This window comes from Rhinolophus sinicus, linkage group LG02 (genome assembly GCF_036562045.2).
Source record: "Rhinolophus sinicus isolate RSC01 linkage group LG02, ASM3656204v1, whole genome shotgun sequence".
Taxonomy (NCBI): domain Eukaryota; kingdom Metazoa; phylum Chordata; class Mammalia; order Chiroptera; family Rhinolophidae; genus Rhinolophus; species Rhinolophus sinicus.
In genome coordinates this window covers 92,512,342-92,528,497 of record NC_133752.1, presented here as the reverse complement: position 1 = coordinate 92,528,497, position 16,156 = coordinate 92,512,342, and the positions used below count along the sequence as shown (strand labels likewise).

The following is a 16,156-nucleotide window of genomic DNA, read 5'->3' as shown; positions in this document are numbered from 1 at the left end:
TCCATAGTATTTTCCCCCCACAATAATAAGTGACTTTTTGAAGCCTAAGACAATTTCTCATTCATTTTTATATATCTGATGTTTAGAAAGTTGTTACTAGCCCATACTAAGAATGGGAGTAAATTGGAAAAGCATAATTTTTCGATATTTTCAATATGTGTACATATTTACATAAGAGGAAAATCATTTTACTCTCTGTAATAGCTTTTCTGTGTGCATGTGATAGCTGTCCTTTCCCCAATGGATTATGTACGTCAATGCCATCATAATCAAATTCTTTTTCCCTTAGAACTTTTATGGATATGACTAATTTGTAAATGTCTTCCTGATGATTATTAAATGCTCTACTTGTTATGTCTTGAGGGGAAACTGGTGATTTCACAAATGTTTTAGAGCACTGTTTTAGAACTCCATTGAAATAAATTTCTTAGAGTCAGTATCAAAAAATATATTTTTTTGTGCACTTAAAAGAAGTTAGAAATAGCAGTAGAAAATATTATTCAATATATTACAAATTTCATTTGAGAATACTTATGTTATAAAGGAAATATATAATTTTTATAAAATTAAGAATATGATACTGTAGAATTCATAGTATAGTTTTAAAAAGTGACAATCATTTTCACTTCCTTTTATACTTTGATTTAAAATTAAAATATGGGATGAATGTTGAGGACATTATGCTAAGTGAAATAAGCCAGTCACAAAAAGACAAATACTGTGTGATTGCACTTATATAAGGTACCTAGAGTTGTCCAATGCATAGAAACAGAAAGTAGAATGGTGGTTATCAAGGGCTGGGGGGTGGGATAATGAAGGGTTATTGTTTAATGGGTACAGACTTCAATTTTTCAAGATAAAAATGTTCTAGAGATGGATGGTGGTGTTGCCTGTACAGCACTGTGAGCGAACCTAATGCTACTGAACTGTATGGTTAAAAATGGTTAAAATGATAAACTTCATGTTATCTATATGTTGCCACAATTTAAAAAAACAATCAAACAATAAATGACAGAAAGAGAAAATGAACACTTCAGAAGCATCATTGCCATAAGATCCGGAGGAATGAAAATGATATTGAGCTAAAAATAAAAATTTAAACATGACTCGTGTGGGACTTCTTCCCTGTGCATGTGTGACATTTTCCCACCGAGAGCTGGCATCTGTTTGTTGTCTCTCTTTGACTCTAGGCTAGACTTTGTTATTTGCATGACCATTAGGACGAGCCAAGAGTGACATTCTAGAACTTCTGAGGCTAAGTTGTAAGAACTCTGCTATTTTTCCTGAGGCTCTTAGAATGCTTTGCTGTGGACCAGTTACTTGATTAAAAAGCCAGTCCCTGCAAGATGTCTGACTATTCTGGGACAGCCATGTTATAGCAAGCCCAAGCCATGTGGATTGCCCTGGAGGATGAGATTTTATGTTGAGTCAGATAGCGAGTCCAAAGAACATGAATGTGCCAAAGATGGAGGGGAGGAAGACATCTTGGAAGTGATCCTTCAGTTCCAGTTACACCGGTCTGTACCACGTGGGTCAGAAACAAATTTCCTACCTGATTCTTTCCTGAATTACTGACCCACAAAATTGTAAGCAAAATGAAACTTGTTTAGGCCACTAACTTTTGGATAGTTTGTTATGTGGCAAATGCTAACTGCAACAGGTAGCCTATATGGTATCAAGATTCCATAGGACCGCTCACCAGTAAGTAATACATATATTTGGTTTAGACACATGCTCATATTTTTAAATTATGTACTTGGTTTTATACATGACTTTAAAAAAATCACTTGAATGAAAGCTTGAGTACAAAATCCAATGTGGCTCTTCTAGTCTTCTTTTGCCAGGGAAATGTAATTAATAAAATTATTCATTAAACTATTATTTACTCAAAGTGCTAATTTGTAGCCTCATCTATAAAATCAACCTCTTTTTTTTTTTTTTTTTTTTTTTTTTGAAGGACTGAAAATACTAATGAAAACTAATGAAGAAATGTAGGCTGTTAGTTCAGTTTCTGACAATTTTAATTCTGGCTCCACACACAGTTCTATACAATGACGTGATGGAAAATTTTTGCAACATGATTTGCTATAGATATGTTGCAGTTTTTAGTATGGGGATGTAAAAAGGATGAGAGGCTGCCATCTGGATATTTGCATAGAGAAGCTGGAAAAAATGTTTTGGCTATTCTAAATCTACTCTAGTACATGAAAACAACATTGCTTCTCAGTAATCAGTGCCAGTGTTTCTCTACTAATAAAGTGCAAATCTTGTGCTGAACTGGAAGCATTAGAACAGACACATATACTTACTACAGTGAGCTTCATCAGACCTATCAGAGCAGTCTGCTTTATAGTCACAGACGAGGTGCGATGCAATACATTTCTTATTGTGGCACAAAAAATCAGTAGTTCCTGGACAAGTTTCAAAAGTCTCTCCCACTGGGAAAAAAAATAGCAAAAGAAAAGTGTTATTTTGTAATATTTTCATTAAATTTGAATACTCCTTTTTGTCGTTTTATAGATTCCATACTATTAAGTAAGTTAGTGATTTTAATAGTTGTCCAAGGTAGATGTCTAGACACCGCACCACCTCAGTCCCAATGCCATTGTTCAGCAAGTTGTATAGATTATACTTTCAAAATACCTTTTAATCAGTCAAGGGCTCACCATTGTCTATCACACAAACCCAAACTTCTAATCAAGGCATTACAAATCTTTTGTTTTTTTGTACCAGCTTAGTGTTTTTAAAGATATATTTTATTGGGGGAGGGGAACAGGACTTTATTGGGGAACAGTGTGTACTTCCAGGACTTTTTTTTTTTCCAAGTCAAGTTGTTGTCCTTTTAATCTTAGTTGTGGAGGGTGCCATTCAGCTTCAAGTTGTTGTCCTTTCAGTCTTAGTTGTGGAGGGCACAGCTCAGCTCCAGGTCCAGTTGCCATTGCTAGTTGCAGGGGGCGCAGCCCACCACCCTTTGCGGGAGTTGAACAGGCAACTTTGTGGCTGAGAGGATGCGCTCCAACCGACTGAGCCATCTGGGAGCTCAGCGGCAGCTCAGCACAAGGTGCCGTGTTCAATCTTAGTTGCGTGGGGTGGGGGGAGCCCACCATCCCTGCGGGACTCAAGGAATTTAACTGATAACCTTGTGTTTGAGAGCCCATTGGCCCATGTGGGAATCCAACTGGCAGCTTTCGGAGTTAGGAGCATAGAGCTCTAACTGCCTGAGCCAGGGGCAGGCCCCCCCAGCTTTGTTTTTTATTCTCATTTTCTGCAACTCTTCTCAGTTACCTGCAGTAAACTATACCCAGTGACTGAGGGTTTCACAAATACTCCATTTGCACTTCATTTTCCCTGCATTCACATATGCTGCTTCCTTTAACTGCGCTAGCCATTCCCTCCTGTGCTCTTGGTGATCTGCTCAGTCTCAAGACTCAAGGAAACAACTCCTCTCTCTACCCACCTTGCCTCTCTGTCATCTAAGCCCCAGGTTGGATACTTCTTGTTTCATACCGCCTAACACCCCTTTTGTTCCTGTATTAAATGCTTAGCACCTCATATAAGAGCTATTTACACATCTGTCTGTCCCTCCAGACTCCAAGTCCATCAGCAATAGGAGTTTTTGCTGTATTTTCTTGGGCCTAAATGACACCTACAACATAGTTTGTGCTTAATAAATGCTGGTTATAATAACTGAAGGCATAATGGTTTCATCTAAAGTGATCTTAGAAAAGTGAGTTAACATAGAATTTTTCAAGGAGTTCACATATCTGAATATCATTTGAATTTATATAACGTCTAATGATAATACTTCACAGCTTCAAAGTGATATGCATTAAAGGTATAAAGCTATTTTTACCCAGTTCAGCAATTAAATAAAGCTCAGCAATTTTTTGATGCATAGACTGTAAGTCCAGGCTGGTGTGTCTGAGATGGAGTAAGTTACTCAAGGTTAAGCAATATTTCTATGAAAGAAAATAGCAAAACTCTACAGATTTGATAAAAGTGCATTCCATTAACTTCAAATTATTCCCACAACACAATAACTAAAACCTGAATAATTTCCAGAAATAATTTACCAGTAAGATGCAGTCGAAATATGAAGACTGAAGACAGAGCCTCTAAGACAACAGCAAATGTTTCAATTATGGGCATAGTAAGATGAACAATTAAAGGTCATGTTCATTGAGTAGTTGAGAATGTTTGCCACATATGTTAATTAACATTAGTCAGAATTTACAGTTACCCAGAGGAAAATGTAGACATTATTTACATATTGTAAATATGCAAGTCAATGCATTGGAGATTATTTTATTTTTCCGTGCCATAGCCTGTGGAGCCATATAATTACTCCAAAGAGGAAATGTCTAAACTCATAATCTGAACAATTGGTTCTTTAGATTTTTATTTATTTTTAATTTGTTTTTTATAATTTTTATTAAATTTATTGGGGTGACATTGGCTTGCAAAATTATATAGGTTTCAAGTGTACAATTCTATTATATATCATCCATATATTGCATTGTTCACCACCCAGAGTCAGTTCTCCTTCTGTCACCATGTATTTGACCCCCTTTACCTTCTTCTACCTTTCCCCTTCCCCCCTTACCTTCTGATCACTATTAAACTATTAGTTCTGTCTCTGAGTTTTTATTTGTTGGTTGGTTGGTTGGTCTTGTTTGTTTGTTGCTTTCAGTTTTATATCGCACATAGGAATGAAGTCCTATGGTTCTTGACCTTTTCTGTCTAACTTATTTCACTTAGCATGATATTCTCAAGATCCATCCATGTTGTTGCAAATGACAGTATTTCACCTTTTCTTATGGCTAATAGTCCATTGTATATAAGCACCACATCTTTTTTATCAAATTTATCGAAGGACACTTTGGTTGTTTCCATGTCTTGGTCACCATGAAAAATGCTGCAATGAACATACGGGAACATATATCTTCACAGATAAACGTTTTCAGATATTTTGGGTAGATACCTAGAAGAGGGATTGCTGGGTCATATGATAATTCTAGTCTTGATTTTTTGAGAAACCTGCATACTGTTTTCCATAGTGGCTCTACCCATTTATATTCCCACCAACAGTGTACAATGGTTCCTTTTTCTCCACAATTGCTCCAACACTTGTTATTACTTTTCTTGTTGATAATAGCCATTCTAACAGGTGTGAGGTGGTATCTCATTGTGGTTTTGATTTGCATTTCTCTAATAGCTAGTGAAGTTGAGCATTTTTTCATGTCTGTTGGCTGTTTTTATGTACTCTTAGGAGAAGTGTCTGTTCAGGCCCTCTGTCCATTTTTTAATTGGATTGTTTGTATTTTTTTGTTGTTGAGTTGTATGAGTTCTTTGTATGTTTTGGATATTAGCACCTTATCAGAAGTGTTGTTTATTAAAAATATGACTAAGCTAGACTATACCTCTAAATGAGGCTTATTTCCTTAAGAGAACTGAACAACAAAGTCATGAAAGGAAATCAAGGCAGTACTTTGAATTGCAGTAAAGCAAGCAATTACTGTAATTTTTATGGTATGTGAGTTGTAACAAGAAAATATTTTTAAAAGCCTAAACTTCTAAGAAAAGTAGACCTTTAAGGCAAGGATATAGCCAGTCAGACTGTTAACAAAACAGCATGGTAAATATAAAAATTAGACTATTTTGGTGAGAATGTCTTGTACATGTTTAGCCAGTTTCAATTTCTTCATTCAGTCAAAATAATAAACTCCATAGATTTGATAGAATCGGGAAATACAAGAAATGAAAGATTTTTTTTTCTGTCTGACTTATTTAGCTTAGCATAATAATCTCAAGATCTATCCATGTTGTCGCAAAAAGCACTTATGATTTCACTGATATGTGGGATATAAAACTGAAAACAATAATGAAGCAAGATAAACAAATAAAGAAACAAAAACTCATAGACTCAGGCAATAGTTTAGTGGTAACAAGAGGGTAAGGGGGGAGAGGGATGGTAGACGAGGGTAAAGGGGTCAAATCCATAGTGATGGAAAGAGAACTGACTGTGGGTGGTGAATACACAATATGATATATAGATGATGCATTACAGAATTGTACACCTGAAACCTATGTAACTTTACTAACCATTGTCACTCCAAAAACTTTAATGAAAAAAATGTAAAAATGTCACACCCATTAAAAATGAAAAGCAATGTTACCTATGTATTATTCAGTAATTATTAATTAAATATTAAATATTATAATGTTTACAAATATTTAAAAAAGAAATGAAAGATAATCTCACATATTCTATGGCTAATGATATAAGAGTGGAAAGGACATTGGTGCTCATAATAAAAGTTGAAGAAAATCACTAAATATTTATTTTAGCCAATTAAAAAAAAGGTTAAAAGAGACCTGGCGTCCTAAAACTAAAGCACGATAAATTGAAAAGTCCTAGAAAGAAGAAAAGGCCTGCAAAATAATGTAGCCATAAGAAATGAATATTTAATCCAATCAATGCATAACTCACTATGCATTTGAATAAACTGTCACCAACCTGAAAGTGATACCAATTGAAAACTGGGTTTATTCTGCTTTGAAACAGAATTTACAGTAAAAATGTCCTTGCCCCTACAAATTTCTATTTGGATTTAAATAGTTTTATACACAGCATTCATTACACAGAACTAGATATTAATGGAATCATTCTAGAATTACATTTGTGGAAAAAAACTTGTTTTATCATGTTCTTCAAGTGATGATATTCAATAGGCACCGAGATTTCACAGAGCTTACCCAGGGGCACCCATTTTTAAGAACGTTCAGATATCACGCAGAATACACTAACCACATGAAGGACAGAAAAGACAAAATGGGCAGAGTCCCAGCCTTTGAAGATCATGTTATTTAGTTAGTAATGTCATCACCGTGACAAGGGTACATATTACTAACATGAGTTGTCACGTTTCATGTTGACTGTTCACCTGGTATGTTTTTCCACTGTAAAGTCACCTTTTCCCTATCCCTTTCCATACTACATTTTTTGGACAAATTGACTACGTGCAAACCACACCTCTTGGGTGGTGATCTATGCTCTCCACCTTGAGGGCAGAGACTCTAGATAAATTATTTGGAATTCTTATGCACAGCAGATTTGTCTTTTCTCTCCCATTTACTTATCTATTCAGTTATTTATTTATATGAGTATGGACTCAAGGATTTAAAAAAATAATTTGTGTCATAATACAATACTCCTGTGTTTATTTTATTGCTCAAATTGTTCCCGCTTTGGCCAAGGGGAGGTCTTTCATTTGGTTCCTATATCCCTTTCACATAGCCCATCAATGTAGGCTTTTTTTATTATTTCTTTTTTTGATCCTACCTTATTTTCTAGTATTACAAGTTGCTCAGGCTCATCTTGTATATTTCCTGACCCAGTCCTGGAATCAGTCATCAGCCATTTCTTGAAGGAGCCCTGGTTCCTTTTACTGACAAATGCTACCAGCAACAAAGATCTGGGTACTAGGCTGCTCCTTGCTACTGGGATGTCAGTGTCTCTATACTATGATAACAGAGTCATTGTGGGGACAGAGCCCCAGAGAGTAGTTTACAGGCTCTCGGCCTCGCGTGGAAGGGTGCTGGCTCGGGTGGTGAATGGCCGTCGGCTGTGGCTGATTGGCCGTCGGCTGTGGCCGGTTAGCTAATTGGCCACTGGTATAACTGCTGCAACTACAGAGGGCCGAGGAGAGCGGAAGAGGAGAGCCGAGGAGAGTGGAGGAGAGTGAAAGAGAGTCGTCGGTGGGTTGCAGACAAAACGGACAGCAGGTCGCACATCCAGTGAACCCAGCCTCCAGTGAGACCCTAGTGGTATGACTCCCCTACCTATGGTTCCGTGGGTGTTCCTTTGTGGCCTCACCATATCCTGCGTTATGTGGGGAGCGTGACCAGAGACCCTGCAGGCCTCCCCGCACGACAGTCATGCCACTTTTCAATTATGGAAAATGATCAATATTATCTCTTCAAATAGTGTCTTTCTTTAAGCCGTTGTTCTCTACTTCTGGAACTTCTATTAGAAAAGTATTGGATTTATCCATTCTATCCTCAATGTCTCAATCTCTGTTCCATATTTGTTTCTCTTTACCTTGCATTCTGGTGAGTAAAATCACATTTATTTGATGATTTACTCTTCAGTTATATCTCTACTTTGTTTGTTTAACCTTTCTATTGATATTTATTTTCAAGTACAATTGTATTCATTTCTGAAAGTTAATCTTTTTTTTTTTTAATTAGTATCCTGCCTTTTTTTCTTTTTTTCCCCCCCATGCTTTCCGTTTTCTGTGTGGTAATTCCCACCAGCATACCGTCCCAACAACAAAAATTTACAGTGGCTTCTGCACCTTAGTTTCAATGGTTCTCAAAATTTTAATATTAATTTGTTGTTTTGGAGTTCTTCTCACATCATCTCTTAGCCTATATGTGGTGTGGCACAAATTTAGGGTTTTGAGTTTGTGCTGGTGGTTCCTGTTTTTTTCGTTTGCCTTTCTTTTTCATTTTTTACAAGCAACCAAATTTTTAGAGACTTCCCTGGAAAGAACCAGGTTTTATGCAAAGAGGGCATATCTCCTTTTCTCATATAGGATTTAAAAATCAGTCCCCAAATCCTTCAGGCCACTGGGAAGTTAGAGTCCACTGATGATCTACATTTTGATTCCCCTCTATTTATTCTGGGACTGATAGATTGTTTTCTTTAAATTTCAGTTTAGATTATTAATATATACTATCAAAAATATTTTTATGTTTTTAATGAGTGGAAAGCATATCTTATGATATGATTTTATTAATTCTTCTGTAGTCTAATTTTCAATATAAATTTAATATCTAAAAACTGTTATAATCTTGTGAAATCTAAAAAGAACCCCAAGAAAGCCCATAAAACAATTTTCTTCAAATAATTCTCCTTTTTTAATATAAACTTTATGCTATTGGCATTTTGTCCAATAGTAGAATGATGTTTAAAAAAGAAAAACAACAACCCTGAAATTGGCACACACCACTCTCTTTATCGCATGTTCATATAAAAGTAAACACATATGAACATCTGAGTGCATTCATTAAAACAGAAACATTAAGCTGTATTTGTAGTGTCTAGAAGAGGGAACATTTCCATAAACATGGTTTCGTTTTACTTGTTAATATATGAATTTCCCTTGTCATTGACTGTTTTGACTTGTTGGTAAAGTATATTTGGATAACATTTATTGTATGTCTCCAAAGTTTTATCACTCTAAGTAAAAGTTTTCCTTGAGTTAAAGCTGGTAATACTGGACAGTAAAAGCTGATTTATAATGGGCAGTCCAAAAATGTGGCCCAAGGTAATGATGTGAACCTCATTCTTATAAAATCTGTAACCTACGGTAAATTATTTAATATTGATCTCTAAATGAAAACAGTGATAACCACTCTCTCATACAAAGTACTGTATGTTTACATCTAGTGATGTCATCTATTTAGAATCTTTAGTTTTTCATCTTACAGACATCTGTTGAGCAATTGTCAGGCACCATGGGGGATATTGTGATAGTTCTTAGCTTCAAAGAATTTATAATCTGGTGATAAAAACATATTATTAAGTATGCTTAGTGGTATAATTGAAGACATTCATGGCTTGCTGTCAGAGGACAATAAAAAGTAGTCCTAGCATGTATTGACATGTTAATAGATATTTTATACATTTATTCATTTGATGGCTTTTACAGTCCCTATCATCTCAGTTAGTTATTCATCAATTAGTAAAATAAGCCAGACCATTCGAATGAGAGGAAACTTCCAACAGGAATCTCCTTAATAAAACTCAATTTTCAGTTTCTTTACCAGGTAAGTTTGGCAATGTATTGTAAATGTGGAAGATTCAGACTTATTTGAAGGACATGCACCATTTGGATAATAAAGGGGAAATAGGCTCAAGAATAAATATTTTGGAAAAGATCATGCATCTTAAATTTTCCTTCACAGATGAATTGCTTGGTTCACTTGAGTGCTCTCTTGTTCTAGAGAAATCAGGGTCAAGTTCGCAAATAAAAGGAAATCTCAACACTGCTGCTGACTTAATATCACATGACCAGTATTTTCAAATATTCAGAAAATAACACTAATACCTTTCATATTTTCTATTCAGCATGAGCATTGAAATCTATCTTATGTTAGAAAAATTGCTAGGTTTTAAGAAGGTCAGTGCACATATCAGACAATTGATGGGAACACATCTCAAACTGCAACCTCAATGATCTCAGTGACAGCAAAGTTCACTTTGTGTCAAATTATCAGAAGTGTTATAGGAGTTACCGGACCATGTCTTAGTGTACAGCAAGAATTTTGGGAAATATAAAAAATGTGATTCTACTTGTCATACACGGAGGCAAGGTGCCTGTTAAGTGGAAGATATCCTAAAGAACATGTTTTTAAACAAAAAAGTGACTTTATAAACTGTTTCTATATTTATTTGAATATATATACACACACACCAAACACTCTTTTCAGGCATGAAACACAGATATTTATCTGTTTTTTAAGATCTGGACATATCTTAAATATCTAGTTTTCTTTATGGATTCTACAAATAATTTAAGGACAATAGATTGCTGAACCCTAGGCTATCTATACATTAAATAATTGGTTTACAGGTTTGACAAAAAAAAAAAAATGTTTTTAGAAGGCCTAGGAAGAAGGAAGAGGAAATAGTAAGAAAATTAAACAATACCAATGACAAAACTCAGAACTGATATACCTGATAAAGAGCAGTATGCTTTTATGTGTGGGAAAATGTTTTTAATGGTTTAATGTTTCAGAATTCCTCATCCACTCCTCACCTCTTTTCAATTCGTAATAGTCCACCGAAGGAGCTCTTGCTCAGTGATCCAATAATTTCCTAACTACCATTTTGAAAGAAACATCAAGCCTTTCGCTCTGGACTTTACTGCTACACCTCATGTATCAAAAATGCATTCCTTTTTTTTTTTTAATTAAAGTTTATTGGGATGACAATTGTTAGTAAAGTTACATAGATTTCAGGTGTATAATTCTGTAATACACCATCTATATATCACATTGTGTGTTCACCACCCAGAATCAGTTCTCTTTCCATCACCATATATAAATGCCTTCTTATTTGTATCTCTCAATTCCTTTAGCTCCTTGGCATCATGTTCCTATTGATCTGCCATCTCTTAACCTTCCTTCTCCTCTCTTGGCTCCTCCCTGTTCCAGGCCAGGCCTGTAAGTGCTAGCAGAGCAAATTTTCACCCTGATTCATTTTCCATTGCTCTTCCTTGGGTGTCATATTTACTGTCATGATTTCATCTATCACCTGTGGCTGATAACCCAACAGCTACAAGGTGTGATCAAAACATACGGTGAATGCTGCTGCCGAGTGCCATCCAATGGAAAGGCAGTGATCTTCAATACAGGAAGCGGAATGTTGAATATTAGTAACAGGGGGTGACAAGATTCAATTTGTTCAGTGCTGTCAGTTGGGTGTGAGCTATGGTTGAGAGAAAGTGTGTTTTAAAGTGTGCCGTAAATCATCCTCCATCATGACAACACTCTGTGTCACACATCGCTTCTGATATATTCTGACAATTTCTGTCAAATAAAAACATTACAGTATATCCTCATCCACCTTATTCACCAGATCTGGAACCTTGTGACTTCTGGATCTTTCTCAAAGTCAAAATGATTCAGGACATCGAGGCAGCCATGACAGTGCAACTAAAGACACTCACAGAAGAAGACTTCAGAACTGCTTCAGAATAATGGGATAAGTGTTTTAAAAGTAAGGGAGATTAATGCCAATGTGTCTATTACTATACTAAGCTTTTTAAAATTTAAACATTCACCGTATTTTTTTATCACACCTCGTACATCCCAGTCTGTAACTCTTCCTGAGTTCAGAAATTTATGATACCTTTTTTTTTTACTGGATAGCTCTACAACATATCAAATACACTCAATGTGACCAAAAATGCATACTTTTTTTTGCCTCCTACTTTAACTTTCCCTATTTTTTGCCTCACAATAAACTTCATAGTACCCATCTCTAGATGGTCCACAGATGCACACTTTTGTCACATATTTTTGCCTCTACTCATGTTTTCACTCCCTCATCCTCCCTTAGCCACGTGGTGGCGATATCGGCTATTTACAGCATATGCTCAAATTTCTGTAGTGCATGGTTGTTGCTGGGTAGTGACTGCTCAGCCAGACACTTTATTTCTCAGCAACATTTGCAATTATATGGGGCCATCAGGGGGCATTCTAACATGTGGTATGAGTGGAAGGGCTATGCACCCCTTCCAGGTGAGACCATAGAAACTTCCCGATGCTGCTCATCATAGTCAATTTCCTCTGCTGGTTGATAGAAAAGTCATGATCACTAGGGTGAACCATGAAGGCCAAGATGAAGACCTGCCTGGGTCGCTGAATAAATGCTTGAGGAAAGCTTCCCCACCAATCTGTTCACCTGCCAACTATTGTAAAGTAAATAAGGGATGAGTGTCTTGACTTGCGATGCATTTTGGATTAACTTCCTATAATGGTAGCCTAGCCCAATATAACCGGAATACAATGTCAACAGTGTGGTGGTGGTGGTGACTCTGACTCTTCTAGAGAACTTACTTTGTGTCTCATTACGTTTAAACACATCACATGTATTAACTCATTTCATTCTCAAGATATCTTCAAGAAGTATGTACTTTCTAATTTAAGTTACCGAAGTTCACCCAGCTACCTAACGCCAAAGCCAGAATTCATGTTTTGAACCCAAAACCTCTTCCCCTGCTGAAATATCCAATTCTACAAACCACAGGTTACTTGAGCGTTGTTTATTCCATGGCCCATTTATCCATCCAGTTTTCTTGGTGCCCTGGATAATATCAATTATAGGGCATGGTATTGAAATACAGCACTAGGAGATTTTTTTTTTTTTTTTTTTTTGATATATCTAGTACACGACAAACTAAACATGCTCCTTCTGGAAAACTATGGAAGAATCCTTAAAGGAAGGAACTGTATTATATTTATCGCTACATCCCTGACACATAGTGCAAAGCCCAGACTCCTTTCAGGTGATTAAGTAATATTTGCTGAACTGTATTTTAAAGTTGGTGAAACTGACTGGATTTTACCACTGCAATCAGAATAGTTGGCTATTTAAACTTAAAATGAATTAAAAACATACCATGTGTACTAGCACTAAGAATTGCATTTGACAAATTTAGAATACATTGTGCAAAATCATTCTTGCAAAACTTTGCAGTTAAAAATAGTTATAAGAAAACTGTCAACTACTGAAAACTGTTCAGAGGATAAATGGGCTGTGTGGCAATTATTGTCACTGCCTAAGATAATTACTGAAATGTGATATATTTTGTGAATTTGATAGTCTATTTAAACACAGCTAATGATGTAATTTATTGATTGCTACACACACCAAGGAGGCTCATGGTGTGTCATCACATGAGACAGAAAGTGAAGAGAATCTAAAGAGACATGGGCCAAGGCAACATAGAATATTGAGATAATAAATGCTCTTTTTGAGGAATACGGATTTGGTATGAAACAAAATTGTAAGGAAAGAAAAAAAAGTCATTCAAGGAAATTGTCATCATAACAATTGGCCCTTCATTAAATTTTTCTGTCTACTTGCAAGATTCCAGTTCTAACCTGAATAAGAACCATGATGGATGGAAGATACCATGTATTTAGACTAAGTAAAATTTTCTGATTTCCATATTAAGAGGGGGAATTCATACTTTGCTCAAGGTTGCTCTCCACGTCTCTGAAATGAGGTGTAGGAGGAAAGGTGCACACTACAGTACCAATGTCATATACATCTGATAAGGAATGGCAAAGGAGGCAAATTCAATTGCTTCTTTAGCTTTTGTCTTGGAACACTATTTCCTTTTGTTTTTTTTGCCCAGATAACTTTTGCGTAGAATTAATACAGAAGCATTTGCTGATAGGTTTAAAATATTAATACACAGTGGGGGAAAAATGCATATATATACACACACATGCACACACACACACAAACACACACACAGTGCCAAAAAATGTATACACATTTTAAGAAAGGAAAACTGTATTAAAATTGTAATATATATATATATATATATATATATATATATATATCAATAACAAAAGATGAATACAAGTCATGTTTGACTTCTGCAATTACAAGAGGTGCTCAAAATGGTTACGATCAGCCTCCAGACACTTCTGATTACAGCGAACTACTGCTTGAGCAACACTGACCAAAGTGTCCACTTGTATACATTTTTTTGGTATCCCCGATAACAATAAATAGTTGATTCATTTTGACCAAATTGAAAACAAACTCTTTTTATATCTTACCAACCAAGTCAGCAATTATTGTGTTTATTTTTTTTCTCTTACAATCAGTATGAAATGATAGAATAATTACTAAACTGATAGCAATAAGCCTTATTTTTGTTCCTGTATTTATAAAACCCCCAAGTAACTTGAAATGAAATCATTCAAATACTCAGAGTTGATAAGGTCTTTCCACTTTAAAATTCTATGGAGTGAATATTATCTGAAGACACTTTCTTAGTTAATTTATTGAAAGTTTTCTGATTGCTTTAAAAAAATATAAACGCAAGTACAAAAATGCTATAACAAGTAACCTAAGATTATAATTTTCAGCTATCCCAAATCTCCAAAACCACATTTCTCTTATGAGGTGAAGGGTAAAATCAAAATTCTATTAAAATTGTTGGGAATTAAAGAGTTAAATATTACTCTTGTAGACTCTCTCAAGCTATAAGCATCCCCACTCCAGCATGTATACTTCCACTAGAATGGAGAAATCAAGACTTACATAGAGCCTAAGAGTTTACTAGCATTGATCCTATATAAATAAGATGTGGAAATAACTGGAAAAAACTAAACATCAAAATTTGTCGGTACAAAATACATAAAAATAATTAGGCAAAGAACTTAGGCTAATGAGCTAGAGAGTTTGGACGTGCAGACTGAAATAGACACATATTTCTGAAGTGTATATACCAGTGGGTCACAAATCTTCTAGGTTTAAATGTGAGATCATATCACATGGGGGGAAAAAACAAAAAAACATGGGCAGAGTGTTATAAAATAAGTGATGTTATGTGCATCCCAGACTCTTAAACACAAGATAGTTCAAGGTGATTGCTCAGGCTATGGCTTAAGGTCCACCTCTAAGTTGCACAGGGTCTGGAGCAGACACCCAAGTCTGCAGGTAGAATCCCATCCTCATCTCCACAGTCATCTCTTAGCTATCATTGCAGCTCAGGTTATGCACACCAGCAGTGCAGTCCATCCATGAGAGGACAGAACTGGGGAAGAAAGCTGCAAAGGCCTGTGGAGCTGATGTGGAGCAGTATAATCAGAGAAATCTGAAATCCCACATTTAGAACATGGAGGAGTGGCTCTGAATGGGCATGTCTTTTTAGCTCTTGACAGACACCTTGAAAACTGGGGATGGGTGTCGCCTCAAGAAGAGACTAGAACCCTCTAATGTTCATTACCCAGCACCTCCAGGTGGTATTACTTGTCTGATTGATCTTGGGATAGACAGCTGATTAAAGATAAGCCAACAGGATTACTTCATTTGAGATTGAATGTTGTACGGAGACAGACAGAATTGGTGGGTTTGGGGGGCACAGTTGTCTAACGGGCATTGCACTGGAGCAAATTTCCATGAGCCTCTGTTGCTTAGTCTTTGGAACTTATCTTTTCAAAGGATGGCTTGTACAATTGTTTCTTCCATTCTCTGCCCCATCCCAGAATCTTTAGCAAAAATGACTTTGATTTATGTATTTAAGGTTGGTAAAATTGGATTCTAGTACATACACAAAAAAGAATATAAGCTGTTCACTGCATCTATTATTGAACAATCTTGGCCCACTCTAGAAGTAGGGGAGTGTCATGCAAGGTGTCACGCAGGGTCTCTAGTCCTGCTCCCCACATAAGAACGCGGGATATGGTGAGGCCAAAAAGGAACACCCATGGAGCCATGGATAGGGGAGTCATACCATCATAGTTTCCTTGGTGGCTGGGTTGGAGATACAGAAAGCAGAAGCCACACTATCCGCAACCTGCCGTCCACTTCTCTCTGCCAACCAACCTCACTTGCTAGCTG

At 36.1% G+C, this 16,156-nt stretch overlaps 1 protein-coding gene across 1 annotated transcript in view; it reads right to left on the bottom strand.

The window, feature by feature from the left end:
• The window catches only part of MALRD1 (MAM and LDL receptor class A domain containing 1), a 541,690-nt gene that overhangs the window by 175,593 nt on the left and 349,941 nt on the right, over nt 1-16,156 (bottom strand). The window contains exon 30 of the mRNA XM_074324842.1: nt 2,310-2,438. Coding sequence (XP_074180943.1) covers nt 2,310-2,438 — 129 coding nt within the window. The remainder of the gene's footprint in view (nt 1-2,309; nt 2,439-16,156) is intronic.